Below are 25,948 nucleotides of genomic sequence, written 5' to 3' on the forward strand. Positions count from 1 at the left end.
GCTAGTGCGGAGGGTTTTGCCCTTCGTAAAGATGGCCGCGGAGGCTTTTGGAGCCAAGTGGGAGCGCAGTGTGCGTTTTCTGGAGCATGGGCAGAGAAGACAGGAACAAGCGTAGCATTCGTGAGCACCGATTGGCTGAAGCGAGAAGCTCCCCGGGAGCTGACTGGCTCCGTCATTCGCGCGAAGGAGTTTGTGGCGCCAGAGAAAAGTAGCTAGAGCGGCGCAGTAGGGGCCGCGTTCTGTGGTTTTCCGTGATTCCCCCAGACCCGAACCTTCTCGGCCTCTTTGCGGAAAATCGCGACCAAGATGTGGAACAGTAATGATGGGGGTGCGGGGTGGAGGAGGAAGAGAATCGCAGGAGGTTTTAGCAAGAGGGAGAGCCTGGGGTCCGAGAGGCGTGTGGCAGCCGGAGAGGAAGGGCGGGAGCGGAGTTGGGGCGTTTGGGGGTCGCAGGAAGGCGGCGAGGAAGGTTAGGGAGACGCGGGCAGTATTTGGAGGGGCGAAGCCTCGGGGAGCCTGCAGGTTTCTCGGAGGCGCGGGACGTGGCACAGGCACTAATCCTGTTGTTCAAAACAGGTGGATTCGAAAGCTATGGCAGCTCCTCATATGGGGGAGCCGGCGGCTACACGCAGTCCCCGGGGGGCTTTGGATCGCCCGCACCTTCTCAGGCCGAAAAGAAATCAGTAGGTTGAAAGGAGTATTTGGTTTTGTTTTATCCTGTCCTGAAGTCCATAAGTCATCTATGACAGAAACTTTATGCTTTGAAGGAAGATTTCAACATGAACTGTTGCGATAATGATCTATTATTATCCGCATCTCTCATAATTAAGTGCTGTAAGTTTCAGAAATGAAATCTTGCCAAATTTTGCACCTCCTGTTGCCCTGGCTTTTCCCCTCATTGGCTTTATTTTGAAATTGATTAGTGTAGCCAATGAATCAGTCTTGTGTGAACGCTCTCAACTTGTTTTTTTTATTTTTATTAAAAATAGAGATGGGGTCTCACTATGTTGCCCAGGCTGGTCTCAAACCCCTGAGCTCAACCATCCTCCCACCTCGGCCTCTTAAAGTGCTGGGGTAACAGGTATGAGCCACTGCTCCTGGCCTGTACTTGTATTAATAGTCTCTTTTACATTTTTTTTTTTTTTTTTTTTTTTTTTGAGATGGAATCTCGCTCTATCGCCCAGGCTGGAGTGCAGTGGCCCGATCTTGGCTCACCGCAACCTCCGCCTCCCGGGTTCAAGGGATTCTCCTGCTTCAGCCTCAGGAGTAGCTGGAATTACAGGCATGCGCCACCATGCCCGGCTAACTTTGGGCTTTTAGTAGAGACGGGGTTTCTCCATGTCGGTCAGGCTTGTCTCCAACTCCCGACCTGAGGTGATCCGCCCGCCTCGACCTCCCAAAGTGTTGGGATTACAGGCATGAGCCGCCGAGCCCGGCCCAAAGTCGCTTTTAAATTAAATGTGAGGCGACATCAAGAGTGTGGTCTTGGCCGGGCGCGGTGGCTCAAGCCTGTAATCCCAGCACTTTGGTAGGCCAAGACGGGCGGATCACGAGGTCAGGAGATCGAGACTATCCTGGCTAACACGGTGAAACCCCGTCTCTACTAAAAAATACAAAAAAATTAGCCAGGCGAAGTGGCGGACACCTGTAGTCCCAGCTACTTGGGAGGCTGAGGTAGGAGAATGGCGTAAACCCGGGAGGCGGAGCTTGCAGTGAACTGAGATCCGGCCACTGCACTCCTCCGTCTCAAAAAAAAAAAAAAAAAAGTGTGTGATCTTTGGGCCGGCCGCGGTTTCTCACGCCCGTAATCCCAGCACTTTGGGAGGCTGAGGCAGGTGGATCACCTGAGATCAGGAGTTCTTGACCAGCCTTGCCAACATGGTGAAACCTCGTCTCTACTAAAAATACAAAAATTAGCCAGGCGTGGTGCGGGTGCCTATAATCCCAGCTATTAGGGAGGCTGAGGCAAGGGAACCACTTGAACTCGGGAGACAGATTGCAGTGAGCCAAGATGGTGCCACTGCACTCCAGCCTGGGCGATAGAGCAGAAGTAGACTCTGTCTTGAAAAAAGAAATGTGGTCTTTGAAGTCATAGACGTGTTCTGCTATTGCCATGCTGCTTTACTTGCAGGGTGTCACTGGACACATTTCTTAACTGGCTTGGGAGTCAGTTTTGCACCTATGAAGAGGGGCTAACATACCTTAAAATGTCATTGTGAGACTTATATACAAAGAATACAGGCTATGGAGCCAGAACACGGGGACTCCAGAATCCGTTTTGCCTTTTAACTGCCATTGTGATTTCAGGAAAGCAGCTTGAAGGCTGTGGCCCTTGGTTTTTCTCATCTGATGATACTAGTAGTACTCATGTCATAGGGTGGTTCTGAGAATTGACAAGTAAGGCATTGTGTAGGAAAACAATCTATAGAAAGCTGTCTAAACGTTGATTAGTCACTCAGAAATGAGTTTGCCTTTTTTCTTTTTTTTTGAGACAGGGTCTCTGTCTGCCAGGCTGGAGAGCAGTGATGCGTGATCACAGCTCACGGCAGCTTGGACCTCCAGGCCTCAAGTGATCATCCCACCTCAGCCTCCCTAGCAGCTCGGACTACATATGTGCATTGCCGTGTCAGGCTAATTTTTGTGTTTTTTTTTAGAGTTAGGGTTTGGCCATGTTGGCCAGGCTGGTCTCAGACTCCTAGCCTCAATCCACCTGCCTCAGCCTCCCAAAGTGCTGAGATTACAGATGTGAGCCACCACTCCCAGCTGAGTTTGCATTTAACAACTGCAATTTCATTCTATAAATGTGGGGTTAATTTGACTTCTCTTTAGGAGTCACTCAGATGTGTTAAGATTCAGTGTGAGCAGGTTAAAACATTCATTGATATTCTGGTATATTTGAACATTGCTTTATAACTTTCTTTCTTTTTTTTTTTGAGACGGAGTCTAGCTCTGTCGCCCAGGCTAGAGTGTAGTGGCGCGATCTCCGCTCACTGCAACCCCCGCCTCCCGGGTTCACGCCATTCTCCTGCTTCAGCCTCCCAAGTAGCTGGGACTACAGGCGCCCACCACCATGTCTGGCTAATTTTTTGTATTTTTTTAGTAGAGACGGTGTTGTGCCATGTTAGCCAGGATGGTCTCGATCTCCTGACCTTGTGATCCACCCGCCACGGCCTCCCAAAGTGCTGGGATTACATGCGTGAGCCACTGCGCCTGGCCACTTTATAACTTTCATATAAATTATTTTACGTAATTCTGTAAGGAATTTATTGTTTATTCCAGCATACAGCAGAGACTCAGGTATATTAAGGGACTGCCTAAGCTTACATAGCTAATAAGGAACTAGAATCAGACAGTACACACATGATGCTGAACAAATCCAACATCTGATGAGCAACAACTCCCTGTTGTAGTTTTCTCTCTCCTAGAAGATCTCAAGGGACTTTAGTTTTCCATTTTGATTTTCTTGAGGTCGTGAAGGAGAAAACAAGGTAGATGATTGGTTCTCATCTTTTCTTCCCAAGCTTAACTATTTTTCTCCATTCTGATTGTTAGAATTTTTATCCCATAACTCCTAAAAGCTGGGTATTAAGATAGCTTTTCAGAGAAGAATGCTTGTAAGTTGGACACTCAATCCCAGTCTCTGGATTTTTTTTTCTTTTTGTGGAGACAGGGTCTCACTATGTTGCCCAGGCTGGTCTCAAACTCTTGGGCTAAAGCAATCCTCCCACCCCTGCCTCCCATGGTGGTGGTATTACAGGCATGAACGACCATGCCTGAACAGTCTTTTTGTTTTTATTTTTATTTTTTATTTTTTTGAGACAGAGTCTTGCTCTGTTGCCCAGTCTGGAGTGCAGTGGAACGATCTCAGCTCACTGCAACCTCCACCTCCTGGGTTCAAGCGATTCTCCTGCCTCAGCCCCCCAGGTAGCTGGGACTACAGGCGCATGCCACCATGCCTGGCCGATTTTTGTATTTTCAGTCAAGATGGGGTTTTGCCACGTTGGTCAGGCTGGTCTCAAACTCCTGATGTCAGACGATCCGCTCTTCTTGGCCTCCCAAAGTGTTGAGATTACAGGCATGAGACATTGCACCTGGCCTTGTTTTGTTTTTATATCTAGTATTTTCCACAGTTAAAAGTTAGGTAAACACCCTATTCTTTTTTTCTTTTAAAATTGAGACAGTCTCACTTTCACCCCCACTGGAGTGCAGTGGTGCAGTCATAGCTTACTGCAGACTCTTAACTCCAGGGGTCAAGGGATCCTCCCACCTCAGCCTCCCAAGTAGCTAGGATTACAGGTGTGCAGCACCATCACTGGTTGATAAAAACTCTATCCAAAATGTTTCCTGTTGATTATATATTTGTTCAGTGTGACTGAACTATGTGAAGTTTCAAATAGTGACCCATTTTTAATCTGTAATAATGGTACCTTCATGAAGTACTGTCAGAGTAGCCTGTAGTTCATAGTCAGCTATAAAAATTTTTTTAGTCTGAAAATGGTTTTTTTTTTTCCCAAAATTAAGCATACTTGTATTGACACTCTGTGAATCTCTTCGGAGCAAACTAGGAATTCCTTGCAATCAATTCCTACATAAAATATGTGCTCAGTAAAAACTAAATACTTGATTTGAGATGAATTCGAAGGCATTGTTAACATCTCAATTGTTATCCATATGTAACTTTTTTACCTGAGAGGTAATAATACTTGTCAAACATCCACTGCATGCAGAGGTTAGTATTAGCACTTCGTATATATTATGTGTCTCATTTACAACTGAAGAGGTATATATCCCCAGTTTTCAGAAAAGGTGGTTCTGTGTCCAGGGCTTTGGAGCTGGGATTTGAGCATGGGTCTATAGGACTCTCTGGCTCCAAACCTCATGTTCTTGCCACTTTACCTTACTGGTTCTTAAGTTTTCTTATGCTGAAGATACAATGAAAATCTCAGCTGTGATAGGTAAAAACAGAAATATAGTAGTTTGTGAGAGGTAAATCCTGGGACCCCTGCAAATTTTAAAACTATAAATATTAACATAGCATGTAACTTTACCTATAAAATATCATAAAGTAAAATTGAAAAACAGTTGATCCCATCACATTGTTATTAAAAGCTATTGCAGATGTAAAGAATGAGGAACAATAGCTAATATAATAATAGCTAACATTTGTTATTGAGTACTGTGTGCTGGGTAGTATTCTGAGCCCTTACCATGTAGTTAATTTTTATAATTTATCATTCCTAGTTTTGCAGATGAGGAAACCAAGGTACAAATGAGTTAATAAATGTGACCAAGAGCAACTGCTCTTTTTTTTTTTTTTTTTTTTTCCTTATTTTGAGGAGAGTCTCTGTTGCCCAGACTGGAGTGCCGTGGCAAGATCTTGGCTCACTGCAACCTCCACCTCCCGAGTTCAAGTGATTCTCCTGCCTCAGCCTCCCCAGTAGCTGGGATTACAGGCACACGCCACCACACCCGGCTAATTTTTTTTTTTTAATTTTTAGTAGAGACAGGGTTTCGCCATGTTGGCCAGGCTTGATCTCAAACTCCTGACCTCAAATGATCCGCCCGCCTCGGCCTTGGGATAACAGGCGTTAGCCACCACGCCTGGCTGAGCAACTGCTCTTGAGAATAGAGCCACAGTCTTAACCCTCAAGCTTGGCTGCTGCCTTTTGTGGCATATATGTCAGCGGTTGACTGAGCTTGCTTTATCCCTTTGTGGCAATACTAACCGTTTAAAAATCATGCTTCAGCAAAATGAAATATTGGCAGTGTCATGGATGTTCAGGTCAGAGTTGCAACTGATAAATCCATGAAGGCCAAGAGTCTACTGTGTTCTAAGTCTTCCGTGCAGTACAGGTATTGGTCCACTTCCTCTTGGCTTCTGACAGGAAGAGCTCTCATTGTTTTTCCGCCTTGTACATATTCCCTCTGGGAGACTGGGAGTACGTACTTGCCCTCAGCCTGTTACCTGCTACTTTTTCACTGTTGAAATTCTCGTGCTTCGGAGTTCAGCCTAAAGCCTCCCTCTTTTGCCAATAAGTTTTTCTGAGGTCCCACATGGCACATTTCATTTTATGGTATATCAAGATCAGGTTTATTGTTTACCTTTGTACCTCCCCTAGATTAGGAATATGTTGAGGGTAAATCCTGTCCCATTGTATTCATCTTTATGTCACCCAGACTACCTCTTGCCACTGGCAGGCAAAAATAAGTTTACACTGTTGTGTGGCTGGTTTAAGATAGATTTGGGCCTGGTGCAGTGGCTCATGCCTGTAATCCCAACATTTTGGGAGGCCAAGGTGGGCAGATTGCCTGAGGTCAGGAGTTTGAAACCAGCCTGGCCAACATGGCAAAATCCCATCTCTAGAAAAAATACAAAAATTAGCTGGGTGTGGTGGCGTGCACCTATAATCCCAGCTACCTGGGGGACTGAGACAGGAGACTTGCTTGAACCCAGGAGATGGAAGTGAGCCAAGATCGCTCCATCACACTCCAGTCTGGGCAACAGAGTGAGACTCCATCTCGAAAAAAAGGATATGATTTGAGTGTACTCACTAGATACTGTTCTGCCTACGCTATCCTGCCTCTTCCTCCTAAGATGTCCAACACAAGTCCAGCACAGTGGCTTATGCCTGTAATCCTAACACTTTGGGAGGCTAAGGTGGGAGGATCACTTGAGACCAAGAGTTTAAGACCAGCCTGGGCAACATAGCAAAGCCCCATCTCTACAAAAAAAAAAAAATGTTTTTTTAATTGACTGGGTGTGGTGGTGTACCTGTAGTCCCATCTTCTCAGGAGACTATTGCAGGAAGATTGCTTGAGCCCATGAGTTTGAGGCTGCAGTGAGCTATAATCATGCCTCTGCACTCCAGCCTGAGTGACAGAACAAGACCCCATCTCAAAACATAAAATGTGGCCAAGGGCGGTGGCCTTACACCTGTAATCCCAGCACTTTGGGAGACTGAGGTGGGCAGATCACCTGAGGTCAAGAGTTCCAGACCAGCCTGGCCAACATGGAGAAACCCCGTCTCTACTACAAATGCAAAATGCTGGCACATACGTATAGTCCTAGCTACTCAGGAGGCCGAGCCAGGAGAATCGCTTGAGCCCGGGAGGCAGAGGTTGCAGTGAGCTGAGATTGCGCTATTGCACGCCAGCCTGAGCAACAGGAGCGAAACTGTGTCTCAAAAGAAAAAAAAAATTTAAAAAGATGTCCAACATGTCCAAGCTCTTACTCCATTTCCCCTGGAGCTCCATTTGATTGTCAAAAAATCTGTCCTACAAGAAGCTATTCTTCTACCTTTTATAGTTCATCACAAGACCTACAAGCAATTCCAGAGTTCTGTCTCCATTAGTCATTTCTCAGACCTTTTCCCAATACCATCTCATTTTGTCAGTGACCTGAACAGCAGCACCAGCCTGTCTACACCCTAAAGCTGGGGTTTCCTCTTGAAGGTCTGTTCTGGCAGCAGCAGGTCATTCTTCCTTATCCTGTCCCCCACTCTGACCTCATTTTGGTGAATTCTCAGGGCAACACATGTATTCAGCAGGAACTCTGGAGTTAGACAAACCTGGGTTTGGATTCTAAAAGTGTGGTATTGGTTTGCTATATGGCCTTGGTTTCCATCTCTCTGAAGCAAAGATAATGAGATTTGTTTTGAAATTCAATGTTCTAATATATTTAAAGTACTTGGCACATGGCAGGTGTCAAATGAGTGGTAGTTATTACTTTCTTAATTGAATTTTGCATGCTTTTTCTTTTTAGAGAGCCCGAGCCCAGCACATTGTACCCTGTACTATATCTCAGCTGCTTTCTGCCACTTTGGTTGATGAAGTGTTCAGAATTGGGAATGTTGAGATTTCACAGGTATGTCAAATAATTTGTAAAGGAATCACTTACTCATAATAAAGAATGAAATAAGACTATGTTTAAAAATACAAAAATGTAGCCTTGGTTTCAGGGGAAACAGCCTTTTTTTTTTTTTCTTCTAACCTAGGTCACTATTGTGGGGATCATCAGACATGCAGAGAAGGCTCCAACCAACATTGTTTACAAAATAGATGACATGACAGCTGCACCCATGGACGTTCGCCAGTGGGTTGACACAGATGTAAGTGGCTGTTTTTGAATCATGATGGGGTTACTTTGGAACTGTGGAGATGTTGAACTTTTTTAGTCTTTTTAAAGTTTTTTCTTATAAAAATAATACAAAAAGACATCAAAGACAGATACCCTAAAGTGAAAGGTTAATAGATTTGATTATATACCTTCCCGATATACCAAAAATAGAATTAAAAGTCAAATGACAGGAGACAGTAGAATGTTAAGTTCCAATAGAACAAAGGCTTTTTTTGTTTTGTTTTGTTTTTTTGAGACAGTCTCACTCTGTCGCCCAGGCAGTACAGTACAGTGGTGGGATCTCGGCTCACTACAACCTCTGCCTCCCAGGCTCAAGCGATTCTCTGCCTCAGCTTCCCAAGTAGCTGGGATTACAGGCACCTGCCACCATGCCTGGCTAATTTTTGTATTTTTAGTAGAGACGGGGTTTCACTGTCTTGGTCAGTCTGGTCTTGAACTCCTGACCTTGTGATCCACCCGCCTTGGCCTCCCAAAGCACCGGGATTACAGGCTTGAGCCACCGCGCCCGGCCCCTGCTTTTTTTGTTGTTGAGACAGAATCTTGCGCTGTTGCCCAGGCTGGAGTGCAGTGGCACAATCTCAACTCACTGCAACCTCTGCGGCCCAAGTTCAAGCAATTCTCCTGCCTTAGCCTCCCAAGTAGCTGGGATTACAGGCGCCTGCAACCACACCTGACTAATTTTTTATATTTTTAGTAGAGGTGGGGTTTCGCCATGTTGGACAGGCTAGTTTCAAACTCCTGACCTCAGGTGATCCACCCACCTCAGCCTCTCAAAGTGATCGGATTACAGGCTTGAACCCTCACGCCCAGCCTAGAGCAAAGATTTTTATCTTGGTCATCACTGTAGCCTTAGCACCTAGAGCAGTGCTAGTCACATAGTGGTCCTAGAATAAATATTGTTTAAATGAGTGTGGAAAATATTTGCAACATACTACAAACATTTAAATTTTTAGTTAATAAAAAGCTCCTTTTTGGCCTGGCATGGTGGATCACTAGAGGTCAGGAGTTCGAGACCAGCCTGGCCAACATGGTAAAACCCATCTCTACTAAAAAATATAAAAACTTAGCCAGGCGTGGTGGTGGGCGCCTGTAATTCCAGCTACTCGGGAGGCTGAGGCAAGAGAATTGCTTGAACCAAGAGGCAGGGGTTGCAGTGAAACTGAGATTGTGCCACTGTACTCCAGCCTGGGTGACACACTGAGACTGTCTCAACAACAACAAAAAGCTCTTTTTTGTTGTTTCTGGTTTTGAGTTTTGTTTTGTTTGTTGTTGTTGTTTTTTTGAGAAAGAGTCTCACTTTGTCTCCAAGGCTGGAGTGCAGTAGCTCAATATCAGCTCACTGCAACCTCCACCTTTTTGGCTCAGGCAACCCTCCCGCCTCACCTTCCTGAGTAGCTGAGATTACAAGTTTGTGGCATCATGCCTGGCTAATTTTTTTTTTTTTTTTTTTTTTTTTTGAGACGGAGTCTCGCTCTGTCGCCCAGCCCAGGCTGGAGTGCAGTGGCGCGATCTCGGCTCACTGCAAGCTCCGCCTCCCGGGTTCACGCCATTCTCCTGCCTCAGCCTCCCGAGTAGCTGGGACTACAGGCGCCCACAACCGCGCCCGGCTAATTTTTTGTATTTTTAGTAGAGACGGGGTTTCACCGTGTTAGCCAGGATGGTCTCGATCTCCTGACCTTGTGATCCGCCCGCCTCGGCCTCCCAAAGTGCTGGGATTACAGGCGTGAGCCACCGCGCCCGGCCACCTGGCTAATTTTTATATTTTTACTAGAGAGAGGGTTTTACCCTATTGGCCAAGCTGGTCTCAAACTCCTGACTTCAAGTTATCTGCTCACCTTGGCCTCCCAAAGTTCTGCGATTACAGGCTTGAGCCACTGCGTCCAGCCAAAAAGCTCTTATAAAACCAGAAAACCACTGCACCTTAGAAAAATGACCAAACAAGATGCACAGATAATTCATAAAAGACAGTAGAAATGGTAGTGGCAGTAACTAAAGCAGGCTTAACAAACATTGAGATATCATTTTTAGCTTAAGTTTGCAAAGAAAACAAAGAATGGCAATGTCTAGTTCTAGTAAGAGCAACAGCTACCACACAGTGCCCTAGCTTAGTAGTAGGCACTTAATAAATATTGAGTGATTTGTTATTGTCCAAGAAAGTAGGCTTATAGTGTGAGTATAAATTGGTATAACCTTTCTCAAACATCAGCTTGTATCAAAAGCATCAGTCACAAAAATGGTGACCTAACGGCCAGATGCAGTGGCTCACGCCTGTAATCCCAGCACTTTGGGAGGCTGAGGTGGATGGATCACGAGGTCAGGAGATCGAAACCATCCTGGCTAACACAGTAAAACCCCGTCTCTACTAAAAATACAAAAAATTAGCCGAGCATGGTGGCAGGTACCTGTAGTCCCAGCTACTCGGGAGGCTGAGGCAGGAGAATGGCGTGAACCCAGAAGGCGGAGCTTACAGTGAGCCAAGATCGTGCCACTGCACTCCAGCCTGGGAGACAGAGCAAGACTCCGTCTCAAAAAAAAAAAAAAAAAAAACAGTGGTGACCTAGGAGTTTACATCAAGGAAAGAATTACAGACACGTACAAAGATTTAGACCAGTGAAGTGGTCACGCCTGTAATCCCAGCACTTTGGGAAGCCAAGGCAGGCAGATCACCTGAGGTCAGGAGTTCAAATCCAGCCTGGCCAACATGGTGAAACTCTGTCTCCTAAAAATACAAAAATTAGCCGGGCGTGGTTGTGCGTACCTGTAATCCCAGCTACTCGACTCAGGAGGCTTGAGGCAGGAGAATTACTTGAACCTGGGAGGCGGAGGTTGCAGTAAGCCGAGATCATGCTACTGCACTCTAGTCTGGGCAACAGAGCAACACTCTGTCTCAAAATAAATAAATAAAAATAAAGCAATCTCAAAATACTAGCAATAAAGGATTACTAAGTAAACCATGACATATTTATAACATACTACAAATGATATAGAAAAGCGTGTATTGTCACAAAGAAGTGTTTGCCATAAATTGTTGAAAAAAGCATATTACAATATGGTATGCAGGATTTGACCCAATTTTTACACAGCAGCATGTGTATATAAGTGTCTTTATAAACATGGATAAAATAGATTGAAATACAGTATATACTTTTTATCCTTTTATATTTTTAATTGTGCAGAAGGCCTCTTGGTGTTTTGTATTTTGTTTTTGAAATACATTCATTACGGCCGGGCGCGGTGGCTCAAGCCTGTAATCCCAGCACTTTGGGAGGCCGAGACGGGCGGATCACGAGGTCAGGAGATCGAGACCATCCTGGCTAACACAATGAAACCCCGTCTCCACTAAAAATACAAAAAAATTAGCCGGGCGTGGTGGCGGCGCCTGTAGTCCCAGCTACTTGGGAGGCTGAGGCAGGAGAATGGCGGGAACCCGGGAGGCGGAGCTTGCAGTGAGCCGAGATCGCGCCACTGCACTCCAGCCTGGGCGACAGAGCAAGACTCCGCCTCAAAAAAAAAAAAAAAAAGAAATACATTCATTACACAAAATTTGAATAATAAAGACTGTTTTAGGCTGGTCATGGTGGCTCACGCCCATAATCCCTGCACTTTGGGAGGCCAATGCAGGCGGGTCACCTGAAGTCAGAAGTTTGAAACCAGCCTGGCCAACGTGGTGAAACTCCGTCTCTACTAATAATACAAAAATGAGGCGGGCACCTGTAATCCCAGCTACGCAGAAGCTGAGGCAGGAAAATTGCTTGAACCTAGGAGGCAGAGGTTGCAGTGAGCCAAGATCGCGCCACTGCACTGCAGCCTGGGCAACAGAGTGATACTCTGACTCAAAAAAAAAGACCGTTTTCCTTCAAAAACCACAAGTTACCATAGAGAAATAACTTGGTAGTTATGTAATTTTTTAATTTTTTGCTTCTCAGAAAAATAAAGGATAATTCATTCAGCAGTTATTGTTGGAGTACCAATTCTGAACCAGACTGTGCCTGGTTCCAGGTATAAAAAGAATGAAGTAGACACAGTCCCTGCCATCAAGCATTTTAAAAATCACCTGAAATCTCATGTCCCTTAAAGAACTGTTATAACACATTTTGGGAAATATCCTTTCAGGCATCTGTCTCTGCCTATATGTACATACAGATGTCCACATACCTCTTTTACTGTAAAAGGGATAATATGCTATGCAACTGCTAAGTAATTTGCTCTTTTCACTAAAAATTATGTTGTGGAACTGAATTTTTTTTTTTTTTTTGAAATGGGGTTTTGCTCTTGTTGCCCAGGCTGGAGTGCAATGGCACGATCTCCGGCTCACTGCACCCTCTGCCTCCCAAGTTCAAGCGATTCTCCTGCCTTAGCCTCCTGAGTAGCTGGGATTACAGGCATGTGCCACCACACCCACCTAATTTTGTATTTTGTAGAGACGGGGTTTCTCCATGTTTGTCAGGATGGTCTCAAACTCCCAACCTCAGGTGATCGCCCGCCTCAGCCTCCCAGAGGGCTAGGATTATCGGCGTGAATCATAGGCCCTTTTTTTTTAAATAGAGACAGGGTCTTGGCTTGCTGCCTAGACTGGCCTCAAAGCTGGGCTCAAGTGATCCTTTGACCTTAACCTCCCAAGTAGCTGAACTATAGACTGATGCCACCATGCCTGGTGAGGAACCGATTTTTTTTTTTTTTTTTCAGACTGAGTCTCACTCTGTCATCCAGGCTGGAATGCATTGGCGCAATCTTGGCTCACTGCAACCTCCACTTCTCGGGTTCAAGCAATTCCCCTGCCTCAGCCTCCCGAATAGCTGGGATTACAGGCGTGCACCACCACACCTGGCTAATTTCTGTATTTTTAGTAGAGACGGGGTTTCAACATGTTGGCCAGGCTGGTCTCGAACTCCTGACCTCAGGTGAACCGCCTGCCTCGGCCTCCCAAAGTCCTGGGATTACAGGCTTGAGCCACCATGGCCTAGCCAGGAACTGATTTTTTAATGTTATCTGTAAAGATTTACATCTGTCATTTTAAATGACCACCTATTCCATTGTAAGAATACATCGTTCCTTACTTAACAGTAGACCCAATCAGGGAACAGCATTTAGCTTCTTTTCAGTCGTTCACCATTATACACAGTGCACCAGTGAGTATCTTTGCATACATTTCTTCATGATTATAAAATAATCATAAGGCTGGACGCCGTGGCTCACGCCTGTAATTCCAGCACTTTGGGAGGCCAAGGCAGGCAGATCACCTGACGTCAGGAGCTCAAGACCAGCCCGGCCAACATGGTGAAACCCCACCTCTACTAAAAATACAAAATTAGCCAGGCGTGGTGGCGCATGCCTATAATCCCAGCTACTCGGGAGACTGAGTCAGGAGAATCGCTTGAACCCGGGAGGCAGAGATTGCAGTGAGCCAAGATCGTGCCATTGCATTCAGCCTGGGCAAAAAGAGCAAAATTCCATCTCAAAAAAATAAAATAATGATATATTCCTAAAAGTAGGTTTTCTGGGGGGAAATACACACTTCACTTTTTTTTTAACATCTTAATTTTTGCATTTTTGTACTGTCTTCTATAAAGGTACCAGTTTACACTTCAATCATGCATGAGAGTGCCCAGTTAGTTTCCATACCTTTAACTTTTTTTTTTTTTTTTTTTTTTTTTTAAGAAATAGGATCTCACCGTGTTGCCCAGGTTGGTCTCAAACTCCTGGGTTCAAGCAATCCTCCCACCTCAGCCTCCCAACATGCTGGGATTACAGGTGTGAGCCACTGTGCCCATCCTCCATACCCTTTCTAACAATGGGTTTTTTTGTTTGTTGTTGTTTTGTTTTGAGACGGAGTTTCGCTCTTGTTGCCTAGGCTAGAGTGCAATGGCGCAATCTCGGCTCACTGCAACCTCCACCTCCCAGGTTCAAGCAATTCTCCTGCATCAGCCTCCCGAGTAGCTGGGATTACAGGCGTGTACCACCATGCCCAGCTAATTTTGTAATTTTAGTAGAGATGGGGTTTCTCCATGTTGAGGCTGGTCTCTAACTCCTGACCTCAGGTGATCCTCCTGCCTTGGCCTCCCAAAGTTCTGGGATTACAGGCGTGAGCCACCACATCCGGCCTAACAATGGGTTTTTGTCTTAAATTTTTGCCAGTATGATAGTTGTTTTAAAAAAATAGTCTTTTTGACCAGGTGCGGTGGCTCATGCCTGTAATCCCGGGACTTTGGGGAGGCCAAGACGAGTGGATCACCTGAGGTCAGGAGTTTGAGACCAGCCTGGCCAACATGGTGAAACCCCATCTCTACTAAAAATACAAAAATTAGCCTGGCATGGTGTTGCGTGCCTGTAGCCCCAGCTACTCGGGAGGCTGAGGCGGGAGAATTGCTTGAACCCATGAGGCAGAGGTTGCAATGAGCTGAAATCGTGCCACTGCACTCCAGGCTGGGTGACAGAGCAAGACACTTCATCTCAAAAAAAAAAAATCAGCTAATGTATTTTTCTTATAAATAATGTGTCCATATTCTAGGAAACTGATAAATATTAAAATAGTTTGTAATTATCCTAGTCAACCATTAAACAGTTTAGTGTATATTGTCCCAAATGGGAAATCAGCTTTTTTCCATGTGTCATGACTTGTTTTTCCAGACAGTAAATAGAATTCTGTGTTATCATTTGCAACAGTGTGGAGTATCCTATCATATAGAAATGTGTACTTTATGTTGCATATTTAGGTTGTTTTACAATTTTTAATATTCTGTACTATGATAAATCTAAATCTTAATGCATGTTCTTAATTACTTCCTTAAATTCCCAAAAGTAGAATTGCTTTGCCAGTAAGTATATCCACCATAAAATTGTGTGCCTGCGGGGCATGGTGGCGGGCGCCTATAATCCCAGCTATGGGGGAAGCTGAGGCAGGAGAATCACTCAAACCCTCCCTTGGGAGGGGGAGGTTGCAGTGAGCCAAGATCATGCCACTGCACTCCAGTCTGGGCGACAGAGCGAGACTCCCTCACAAAAAAAAAAAAAAAAGAAAATTGTGTGCCTAAGAGCTTGAATGAGAGTGTCATAATTGTTTACTTTTTTATGATGTGCTACAGAACTTTGGAACTGAGAATTACCTTTAGAGATATTTTTATTCTAATTCCTGGTTTTACAAAAAAGTAAGTTGTAAAAGGCAGGGCAAACTCCTTAATGCCATTTTAGGATCCTTTAACTCTTCTACTTTGTAACTTTCTCTTTTTCTACATAATATAGAAATGTTAAAGAGGCTTTCACCAGCATCACTAAAACCTTAATGACATGTTTGTATTTTATGTTAGGATGCCAGCAGTGAAAACACTGTGGTTCCTCCAGAAACATATGTGAAAGTGGCAGGCCACCTGAGATCTTTTCAGGTAAAGTCAGAATAAAATAGCAGTTAAAGTGTTTTTGCATGAAGCAGTTTCTAGATTCATGTCATGGCTTTTGGATAGTTAAAATACTTAAGTCCCCCTGTTTAATGGGAAGTTATTTCTTACTCTCTTCTTCAAAAGGAAATAACTCTTCTTTCTTTTTTTTTTTTACCTTAACATGAAATTGACAGAATAGTAAAGAAAGAACAGAATCTCCTACAATTGCCATCTGTGGCGTTCATTAGTTGGAGAAAGGAGAACACTAGATTCGGAGTCAGGAGTCTAGATTTTGCTCCGTTATGCAACCTTGGGAAAATTATTAATGTCCCTTAGCTATTAATTTTAGTGTTTTTCTCATGTTTGACCATGTTTGGATTACTTCTGAGAGTATATAACATTTCTCTCATATTGGCAAAATATTAATATTATAACCAAGAAAAGAGCCACATTGTTGACCTGAAATTAATGTATGTTCATATTTTATTCACATTTTTTTCTTCATTTTGATAGAACAAAAAGAGCCTGGTAGCCTTTAAAATCATGCCCCTGGAGGATATGAATGAGTTCACCACACATATTCTGGAAGTGATCAATGCACACATGGTACTAAGCAAAGCCAACAGCCAGGTGAGTAGCCTCACTTTCCTAGCTTTTTCTCTTCCCTGGAAGAACACAGGTTACTTTTGTGTTCCAGCTTTGATTTCCTTGACATTTTGAAGGCCTAGCCAGAGAAAGATATCACTAAGTCCTCAGAACACTTTCTCCATTAGCTTTGTCACCGTATTTTATTTCAGATGAAACACTGATGTTTCTCTCAGAATTAAGAGTTCCTCTGACACTGGCCTGGACAGCTGGGGCCTGTGACAACCCTTAGGTGTAGACATGTAATTATAGGCTGAGCTCTTAGCTCCAAGGATTGTCAGTGCATATTCAGAGAGTAGCCCCCTTCAGGACAGCATTTTACTGTCTTCCTTCCAACTTACTGGCTAAGTAGGAAAAATTATGTACTATTATATTTTTTCCCTGAAATTATATTTATTGATTCGTATTGAAATTTCTCCATAGTATTTTCCATTGTGTGAATTGACTTTGGCAAGTCCATCTAGGACCACACAAAAGGTTTGTTGACTCTAGTATTAGAAAGCCCTCAGGGCCAGGTGTGGTGGTTCATGGCCTGAAATCCTAGCACTTTGGGAGGATGGTATGGGGGCATCACTTGAGCCCAGTTCGAGACACCACCCTGGGTAACATAGGGAGACCCTGTCTCTAGAAAAAAAATTAAAGAATTCGATGGGCTACTTGGGAGGCTGAGTTTGGGAGATCACTTAAGCCCAGGAGGTCAAGGCTGCATTGAGCTGTGATTGTGCTACTCACTGCAGCCTAGGCAACAGAGCAACTTTGTCTCAAAAAAAATAAAGAAAGAAAAAGAAAAATATTTATTGCGCCTACTTTGATTTGATAGTCCCAATCATTCTAGTCCCCATTCGAGTTTAGCAGTGAACACGATATACTTATATTCTTGGGAGAAAGAAGCAATAAACAAAAAATATATATAATTTTAGGTAGTTATATAGGTGCTCTGAAGTAAATAAAGCAAAATAGGAGAAGAGGGTGATGGAGGGAACCAAGAATGGTACAATTTTAGATGGGGAAGAACATTCCAAACCAGAGGGACTAGGAAGTGCAAGAAGCAGGAGTGTGGAGTAAGCGTGACATCTCTGAAACCAGCAAGGCCAGAGTCTGGAGTGAAGCAAATGACGGGAGAGGGAGAGGGTTGTAGACAAGGAGGCAGGGCCCAGATTATGTGGGGCTTTGGAGGCCATAGTAAGGATTGCCTTTATTCAAATTTTTAAAATTTTGTTTATTTGGCGGTTTTTTTGTTTTTGTTTTTGTTTTTTTTGAGATGGAGTCTCACTCTTTCGCCCAGGCTGGAGTGCAGTAGCGCAATCTCAGCTCACTGCAAGCTCCACCTCCCGGGTTCATGCCATTCTCCTGCCTCAACCTCCCGAGTAGCTGGGACCACAGGCGTCCACCACCGTGCTTGGCTAATTTTTGTATTTTTAGTAGAGAAGGGGTTTCACCGTGTTAGCCAGGATGATCTCAATCTCCTGACCTCGTGATCTGCCCGCCTCAGCCTCCCAAAGTGACTCATCACTGCGCCCAGCCTTTTTTTTTTTTTTTTTTTTTGAGACAGTCTCATTCTGTCACCCAGGCTGGAGTGCAATGACGTGATCTCAGCTCACTGCTGCCTCCGCTTCTCGGGTTCAAGCGATTCTCCTGTCTCAGCCTCCCCAGTATCTGGGATTACAGGTGCGCACTACCACACCCAGCTAATTTTTGTAGTTTTAGTAGAGACGGGGTTTCACCGTGTTGGCGTCCAGTTAGCAATCCGGCTGGCAGTGAGGATTTGTGGCCTAGGAGGCAGTCTGGGATGAAATCCTGGGGACTCTGTCAGCCTTTTGGGAGACAGATAGAAGAGGCTAATGAGGGATACTGAGAAGGTTCAGTTTGAGAGTCAGATGAAGAAGCAGAAGAATGTGGTGTCAAGAAGCCCAGGGAGGAACACATTTCAAGAGGAGTGTGGTCAGCAGTGTCTGCTTCTGAGAGGTCAAGTATTAGGAGGACTGAAAGAGACTTTGATAATTGGTTGAAGAGTCTTTGGTGACTTTGGTGAAAACAGTTTCAGAGGTGTACTTGGGGAGAACCCAAATATGGTGGGCTGAGGAGTGACTGGGGAGAAAGGAAATGAAAATAGTGATTGCAGAGCATTTTAAGAATTTGTATTAAAAAAAGGAAAGAGAGAGGACGATAGGGACTGTGTCTCCTTTTCTCTGCCTGTGGTGCTTCATGCCTATAGACACTCAGTGAATGCTTGAGTGATTGGGCCACATGGATACCAAAATAGCAGACTCTGGGTAATTTTCTTCTCACTGCTACTCTTCTCTGGTTCCTCTCACATCAGAAACAAAAGGAGCCAAGAGGATCTGTCTCTTTTTGATATTTATGTGCTTCGGGGAGTTTATCTTCCTATGAAATACTCTTTAGATAATAGCTGTCCATTCCAATGTAAGCAGTGTTACTGGGAAACTGTTTATAAATTGTTTTTTGTAAGCTGCTTAACGAGCTATTTGAAGTTGTAAAGACTGTTTAACTTGATGGATTTTCTAATATTGTTAACTTATTTCTTAATTCAGCCCTCAGCAGGGAGAGCACCTATCAGCAATCCAGGAATGAGTGAAGCAGGGAACTTCGGTGGGAATAGCTTCCTGCCAGCAAATGGCCTCACTGTGGCCCAAAACCAGGTAAACTCCACCAGAGTGGCTTCAGAAATACAAAACACAGACAGTCTTAAATTTTGTTATTTCCTTGATGAGCTAAGATTGTTTGAATACCTGGTTTATTTCTTTCCTATAAAGGGACTCAGGTTTGCAAAGGGGTGGCTGATCCAAAATAATTGCGAAAATCTTTCTGATTTGAATCTTCAGGTGTTGAATTTGATTAAGGCTTGTCCAAGACCTGAAGGGTTGAACTTTCAGGATCTCAAGAACCAGCTGAAACACATGTCTGTATCTTCAATCAAGTAAGTATTTGATTTTCATGAGCTTAGGCTCTGGAATTGTACCTGTTTCACCTCACAAGGGTTTCCTGATAGTGAGAAGTGAGTTTTAAAAGTAAAACTTGGCGGCCGGGCATGGTAGCTCACGCCCGTAATCTCAGCACTTTGGGAGGCCGAGGCGGGTGGATCACCTGAAGTCAGCAGTTTGAGACCAGCCTGGCCAACATGGTGAAAACCCTGTCTCTACTAAAAATACAAAAATTAGCCAGGCGTGGTGGCCTCAATGATCGCACTGCTGCGCTCCAGCCTGGGTGACAGAGTGAGATTCCATCTCAAAAAAAAGTAAAAGTTCGCCAGGCACTAGCTCATGCCTATAGTTCCAGCACTTTGGGAGGCTGAGATGGGCAGATTGCTTGAACTCAGGAGTTCAAGACCAGCCTGGGCAACGTGGCAAAACCTTGTCTCTACAAAAACAATAAAAACAAATTAGCCGGGCACAGTGGCGCATGCCTGTAGTCCCAGCTACCCAGGAGGCTGAGGTGGGAGGATCACTTGAGCCCAGAAAGTCGAGGCTGCAGTGAGCCATCATTGTGCCACTGCACTCCATCCTGAATGACAGAATGAGACTGTCACACAAAAACAACTTAACTACAACCCTGGTGGCAGAATGGAAATTGTTCAGCTATGGAAAAACAGGAAAAAGACTATGCACCAAAATGGTGCTACCCATCACATCACTTATTCAGCAAATTTTTTCATTCAGCAGACACTAAGGACCATTATATGTAAGGGATATATAATAATTCTGAGCAAAAAGTTGACCTGATTTCCTTATGGGATTTAGACTGGAGGAGGGAAGTCCTTAGCTCCTGGTCCTCAGGTGTACAGTCCTGTTGCTGTTACTGTCCCCATTGTGGACATGAGTGTATTAGACTATCTGGACCTTATTAAACAACCAGTCCTTCCAACACCCTTATCCTGATTCCATCTTAGACAAGCAGCCTCCTGATTCCAGTGTAGTAAACCAGTCAAACACACTGACTTATGGTGATGGTGCTTGTGATAGTTATTTGTTACTATAAATCAGTTGACCTGCCAGGCCTAGATAGAAAAGGAATACTCAGGACTAATTCCATTTCCTGTCCTGTAAAATAAGGATAATAATTCCTATCTCAGAGTTACTGTGCTGATGAGGTAGAGAACTGCTGTCACTTAGGTGCTCCGTAGATTGTGGCTATTAAATACGTTACTGACACTAACCCTGAGGACCTTGAAGAGTTTGAAGGTTTCAGTGTTTCCTTTGCTTCCCACAACTTTACTTCCCAGAGGGGGACCAAAGGGATTTCAGTGTGTGGCTGGAAAAGGGGAACTTTTAAAGACAGCTCTTTTTACCAGGAGATTTTGTGTGCAAGTGTGACTACAGCTTTAGATCCTCGTTTTCCTGCTTAGACTGTGTTTAAGTGAGGCCCTGTTGTCTTTCCTTTACACAGTTTGGGAGAGGGATCCAAGATAGCCCTAATAGCCAGTGTCTCCATGAATAAGCTCTGTTTTGCTATTTTACTGGCATTTCTCCCTGTGAGAGCTTTCTGTGTACAAAATACTTGTGAATTCTTAGCTAAGGTAGAGAGTTGGGAGATAAGCGAAGTTTGCATATTTGGCCATATCCAAAAGGCAATTTCCTTCTGAATTGGCCTGAAAATGACTTTTTTTTTTCTTTCTTTCTTTCTAGGCAAGCTGTGGATTTTCTGAGCAATGAGGGGCACATCTATTCTACTGTGGATGATGACCATTTTAAATCCACAGATGCAGAATAACTGGATCTAATTGGGTACCTGAGATATTTTACAGCTGGACCTAGTTTCAAAATCTATTGTCTCCGGCTCTGCATATGTTTGGCCACGTGGCTTCTAGGAAGTAGGTTTCATCTATCTAAAGGTCTCCTCTGACATCCTTTTGAAACTTACTGCTCTTCTGTTTTGTTTTGTTTTGTTTGAAGCTCAGAGGGAGATGGGCAATTGACAGGGATGCAATCCAGGGTGGGATTTCTTGAGGAAGTTACAAATAAGCTTGTTACCACAGCAAGATAGGTGGAATTGGAAGGATGCTACCAGGAGAGTACTTACATAGTGCTCGGGAGTTTCTCTTCTTAAAATGTTTGCTGCTGAAAGATGAGCAGGACCAGGGCCTTGTAGGCAGAGCCCTAGCTGAGAAACCTGCTGGCCTCTGCCTGTTTTTGTTTCCCACTTTGGTTGTGTGGCATTACTTTCAGAATTGCACTTTCCTGCTTGTCATGACTGCTTGACACACTTGTCATGACGTGTGTTTCTGTGAACATGAAGTTCTGCGGTGGTGGCCTCCAGGGGCAGAGGAAAGGAAGAAGTGTTACTGCATTTTGTACAAAATAAGTACATTCGTATGTTTAATAAAACAGTTCTATTATAGCAACTTGTAAAAATGTTCTCATTTTTTCTTTCTGAGCAGTGTAATGACTACTTTATCATCTGAGGCAGTGTAACATAGTGAAACTTGGATTTGAATTCTGGCTTTCCCACTTTTTAGTTAGAATCTTGAGCAGGCTATGTCAGCTCTGAGAACCTCCATTTCCTGGTTTACAAAAAGAAAACAACGTCATTTCCCCTGGGTTTGTTATGAAGATTGAATAAAACACATAGTCTGTAAAGCGTCTACATCTAGCATTGCCACTTAAAGGGATTAGAGAATGGACCTTAATGTGAACTCTTTGGCAGTGTGTGATCATGTAACTGAATCAAATAGCTACCCATTTGGCCTCAAGATGAGACTTTCCAAAAGCCTATAGTCATTTTTTGGCCAACTTGATCGGCTGTTTCTTACAGAAAAAGAAACTAGTTCAAAGATGTTTTTGACAACTCCTGAAAGTAATCTACATCTTGAATAAAAGAACCAATTTTGAGATAAAGTTAGCAAGGTGTAACATCCAAATAAGAATTCTCTGCTTTAGGCTGGGCGCAGTGGCTCACACATGTAATTCCAGCACTTTGGGAGGTGGAGGCGGGCGGATCAAGAGATCGAGACCATTCTGGCCAGCACGGTGAAACCCCGTCTCTACTAAAAGTACAAAAATTAGCCGGGCGTGGTGGCACTTGCCTGTAGTCCCAGCTACTCGGGAGGCTGAGGCAGGAGAATCACTTGAACCCGGGAGGCAGAGGTTGCAGTGATTGGAGATCACACCACTGCACTCCAGCCTGGCGACAGAGTGAGACTCTGTCTCACAAAAAAAAAAAAAAAAAGAATTATCTGCTTTAACTCTTTCTAAATGAGATCTAGCAGCTGTGTAGAGAAGGCCCCACCTACTTGGTTTCTAAGAGTGAATGAATGTGTGGTTGTTTTCTATACATGCAGAGTTGTTAACATCTGCGGAACTATGCAAATGTGTGAAACGCAGCAGCAGTTCATTTGCAAGTGTGTTCATTGTTGGTTATTTTCTCAAAGAAAGAACATTGGCTAAAAACAAGTAAAATCATATATATTTGAATTTGGAATGTATGACAGGATACTTTCATGGCTGGTAAACTCTTTCTAGTTATCAAGCTGGTGCCCTCAAATGGGCAAAGCAGTAGCAGTACTTCTATAGGTGGAAGTGGTTTTCTTTTTTATTTTTTTTGAGACAGAGTCTCGCTATATCGCCCAGGCTGGAGTGCAGTGGCCGGATCTCAGCTCACTGCAAGCTCTGCCTCCCATGTTCAAGTGATTCTCCTGCCTCAGTCTCCCGAGTAGCTGGGACTACAGGCGCCTGCCACCATGCCCAGATAATTTTTGTATTTTTAGTAGAGACGGGGTTTCACCGTGTTAGCCAGGATGGGTCTCGATCTCCTGACGTCATGATCCGCCTGCCTTGGCCTCCCAAAGTGCTGGGATTACAGGCATGAGCCACCGCGCCTGACTGGTTATATTTTTATAAAAATCTGATGACAACTTAGCAGTTAGCAACTGCTTGTTAATTTAGTGCTTGTTGGATACCTGCTGTATCAACCTGTAGGTCAGGCACTAGGAATATCAAGCACAATAAGAGATTGGCGTCACGGGACCGGCTGGTTCAGCATTCCCAGCAGCACAGAGTAGTTGCTCGGCAGTGCTGGATTCCCTGCCATCTCGCCATTTCCACAGTCTCACCGGAGTTGTGTGATTTCTGACCGCTGCTGGGACCTGTGGGATGAGCACAGCCAGGAGAGCCTGCCACTTCTTAGAATGAAACTCTAGCCTTTGTAGAGCTTCTGCTCTGCTCAGGCAGGACAAACTTGCATCTTGGGCATTTGTGATCCACCCGATAGGTCAAATGTACAGTGTTCTCTTGGCCCATTGTTGAGATAGCCGTGTGACCCAGGTTCTTAGAAGCCGCCAGTGTCACGGCCTAGCAATGGGGCCAGCCTGCTCATGGAAGAATCCCTACATATACAGGTGGGAAATGAGGCTCCTTGGAGAATCGTACTACTTTATTGGGTTTAACTAGAGGAAAACCACTAAGAATTAGTGTCTGGTGTGGATTAATAGATTTGATTTTAAAAATGCAGTTGGCAGAAGTCCAACCCATTGATAAGTTTTTGAGCATCCATCTCCAGGTTATAGTCATTTGTATAGCAATTATGTCTACTACTGTATTGGTATGTTAAATATAATGATTCAAAGAAATGAGAAAGAATATTAAAAATCAATATGGGGTTGGGCACAGTGGCTCACACCTATAATCTCAGTACTTTGAGAGGCCAAAGTAGCAGGATCACTTGAGGCCAAGAGTTTGAGACCAGCCTGGGCAACATAACAAGACCCGCCATCTCTAAATAATAAATGTGAAAGGAGTTCGAGACTAGCCTGACCAATATAAACTCCATGTCTACTAAAAATACAAAATGAGCGGGGCGTGGTGGTGCATGCCTGTAATCCCAGCTACTCGGGAGGCTGAGGCAGGAGAATTGCTTAAACCTGGGAGGCGGACGTTGCAGTGAGCTGAGATTGTGCCATTGCACTCCAGCCTGGGCTCAAAATTCAGTCTCAAAAGAAAAAAAAAAAGGGCTAGGCGCGGTGGCTCACGCCTGTAATCCCAGCACTTTGGGAGGCCGAGGCGGGTGGATCACGAGGTCAGGAGATCGACACCATCCCGGCTAACACGGTGAAACCCCATCTCTACTAAAAATACAAAAAAATTAGCCGGGCATGGTAGCGGGTGCCTGTAGTCCCAGCTACTCGGGAGGCTGAGGCAGGAGAATGGCGTGAACCCAAGAGGTGGAGCTTGCAGTGAGCCGAGATGTTACCACTGCATTCCAGCCTAGGGGACAGAGCAAGACTCCGTCTCAAAAAAAAGAAAAAAGAAACTAGCCTGGCCAACATGGTGAAACCCCGTCTCTACTAAAAATACAAAAATTAACTGGATATGGTACATACCTATAGTCCTAGCTACTTGGTAGTCAGAATCGCTTGAACCTGGGAGGCGGAGGCTGCAGTGAGCCAAGATGGTGCCACTGCACTGCAGCCTGGGCCACAGAGACTCCATCTCAAAAAAACAAGAAACAAGAGAAAACATTCACAGGTGTGGCTTTCAAGCCCAGCTTTTGCTGCTGTGAAATTTTTCTCACTGCAGCATTTGGCTACTCAGCCCTTTTTTTTTTTTTGAGACGGAGTCTCGCTCTTTCACCGGTGGTGTGATCCCCGCTCACTGCAACTTCACCTCCCCGGTTCAAGCGATTCTTCTGCCTCAGCCTCCCGAGTAGCTGGGAGTACAGGTGTGTGCCACTACACCCAGCTAATTTTTTGTATTTTTAAAAGTAGAGATGGGGTTTCACCATGTTGGCCAGGATGATCTCAATCTCTTGACCTCATGATCTGCCTGCCTTGGCCTCCCAAAATGCTGGGATTACAGGCGTAAGCCACTGCACCCAGCCTATTGAGCTCATTTTATAGGAACTGGTAGCCCTCTTTTACCCCTGCTTTTGTGGCTTTATTACTCATCTTGCTCAATTTTGTGCCAAGAGTAAATGCAAATGTGGAAGTGAAAACTATTGGCATTTTGCGCATCACCCTAGCCCCTGGGGATTCTGTGCCAAGGAGGAACTTTCTGTCTGACTTTCTTGCCCGCTGCTTTTCCCTACAGTGCTCTCTTCCTCAGGGTCCTCCTTTGCAGTGCAGGTTGACCTCTCTGGAGAAGGGCATGGGAGCTGATGAGCAGATGAGGATGGGGTGTCAGACCCTGGGGACTGGCCCAGCAGCCTGTAGGAGCCACTCAGTAGTCACCTGGAGAACTCCACGCTGGAGTATGGAGGCCCGGAGGCCTAGAAAGTGCCAGTGAGTCCAGACAGCTCAGCGAGATGTTACGCAAAGGAAGGACACACCCAGGGGCAATTCCCTAGAAACCAGGAAGTGGGCACCTCACCCTCTAAGTTCCCATCTCAGCTGGAGTCTCAGATCACCTCTTTGTCTCCTGTCTTTGCTGTCTGCAACTGCATCATCCATAAACCAAAGTCCCACCACTTAAGAGGAAATGTGGCCTGTGGTCTTGTCTCACTGAACAGGCCTTGACTGCCTCTGAAAACTGAGTTAGTCTCTACATGGACAAAGGCTTGTATTATCTCCACTAAAGAAAAGGAGGCCCGTCAACCAGTCACCATACTCTTATCTCCACAGTCTAGGGATATGGTATATTTTTAACACTGGGATGTATTCTATGACTAGGAAACATTGTGGAGGGGTGGAAAGAGTATAGACTTTAGAAGCAGGACAGCTACACGATCTTGCTCAATAATGATACATGTTTGTTGAATGTTTACTATGTGCCAGGCACTGTACTAAATGCTTTACAAAGATTATCTCATTTGATCCTTAAACCAGTCAGTCTTCTGAGGTAGTAAC

General features: G+C 44.6%; 1 protein-coding gene and 2 long non-coding RNA genes across 11 annotated transcripts; 1 reads left to right on the plus strand and 2 right to left on the minus strand.

Moving 5' to 3' along the window:
• On the plus strand, positions 1 to 21,524 carry RPA2 (replication protein A2). 9 transcript variants are annotated; one of them, XM_077995143.1, is made up of 9 exons: positions 1 to 120; positions 577 to 834; positions 7,763 to 7,864; positions 7,995 to 8,108; positions 15,442 to 15,516; positions 16,024 to 16,140; positions 18,708 to 18,815; positions 18,999 to 19,093; positions 20,799 to 21,524. In XM_077995143.1, exons 4-9 carry the CDS (start codon positions 8,064 to 8,066, stop codon positions 20,881 to 20,883), a joined length of 525 nt encoding a protein of 174 aa, XP_077851269.1. In that variant the 5' UTR covers positions 1 to 120; positions 577 to 834; positions 7,763 to 7,864; positions 7,995 to 8,063; the 3' UTR covers positions 20,884 to 21,524. The 9 variants fall into 9 exon arrangements, with proteins under 9 accessions (XP_077851269.1, XP_077851241.1, NP_001247563.1 ...); XM_077995115.1 differs by having other exon boundaries at positions 577 to 683; NM_001260634.1 differs by having other exon boundaries at positions 39 to 316; positions 577 to 683; positions 20,799 to 21,498.
• LOC144334942 (uncharacterized) lies at positions 1,128 to 25,925 on the minus strand. The gene is made up of 3 exons (XR_013405254.1): positions 25,751 to 25,925; positions 2,240 to 3,046; positions 1,128 to 1,185 (listed from the first exon to the last, which is right to left on the minus strand). It is a non-coding gene; the product is annotated as an uncharacterized LOC144334942 (long non-coding RNA).
• LOC144334937 (uncharacterized) lies at positions 20,951 to 24,180 on the minus strand. Its single transcript, XR_013405250.1, has 2 exons — positions 24,029 to 24,180; positions 20,951 to 22,804 (listed from the first exon to the last, which is right to left on the minus strand). It is a non-coding gene; the product is annotated as an uncharacterized LOC144334937 (long non-coding RNA).
• Positions 25,926 to 25,948: the final 23 nt, after the last annotated feature.

This window comes from Macaca mulatta, chromosome 1, assembly GCF_049350105.2.
Source record: "Macaca mulatta isolate MMU2019108-1 chromosome 1, T2T-MMU8v2.0, whole genome shotgun sequence".
In the NCBI taxonomy this organism is placed as follows: Eukaryota; Metazoa; Chordata; class Mammalia; order Primates; family Cercopithecidae; genus Macaca; species Macaca mulatta.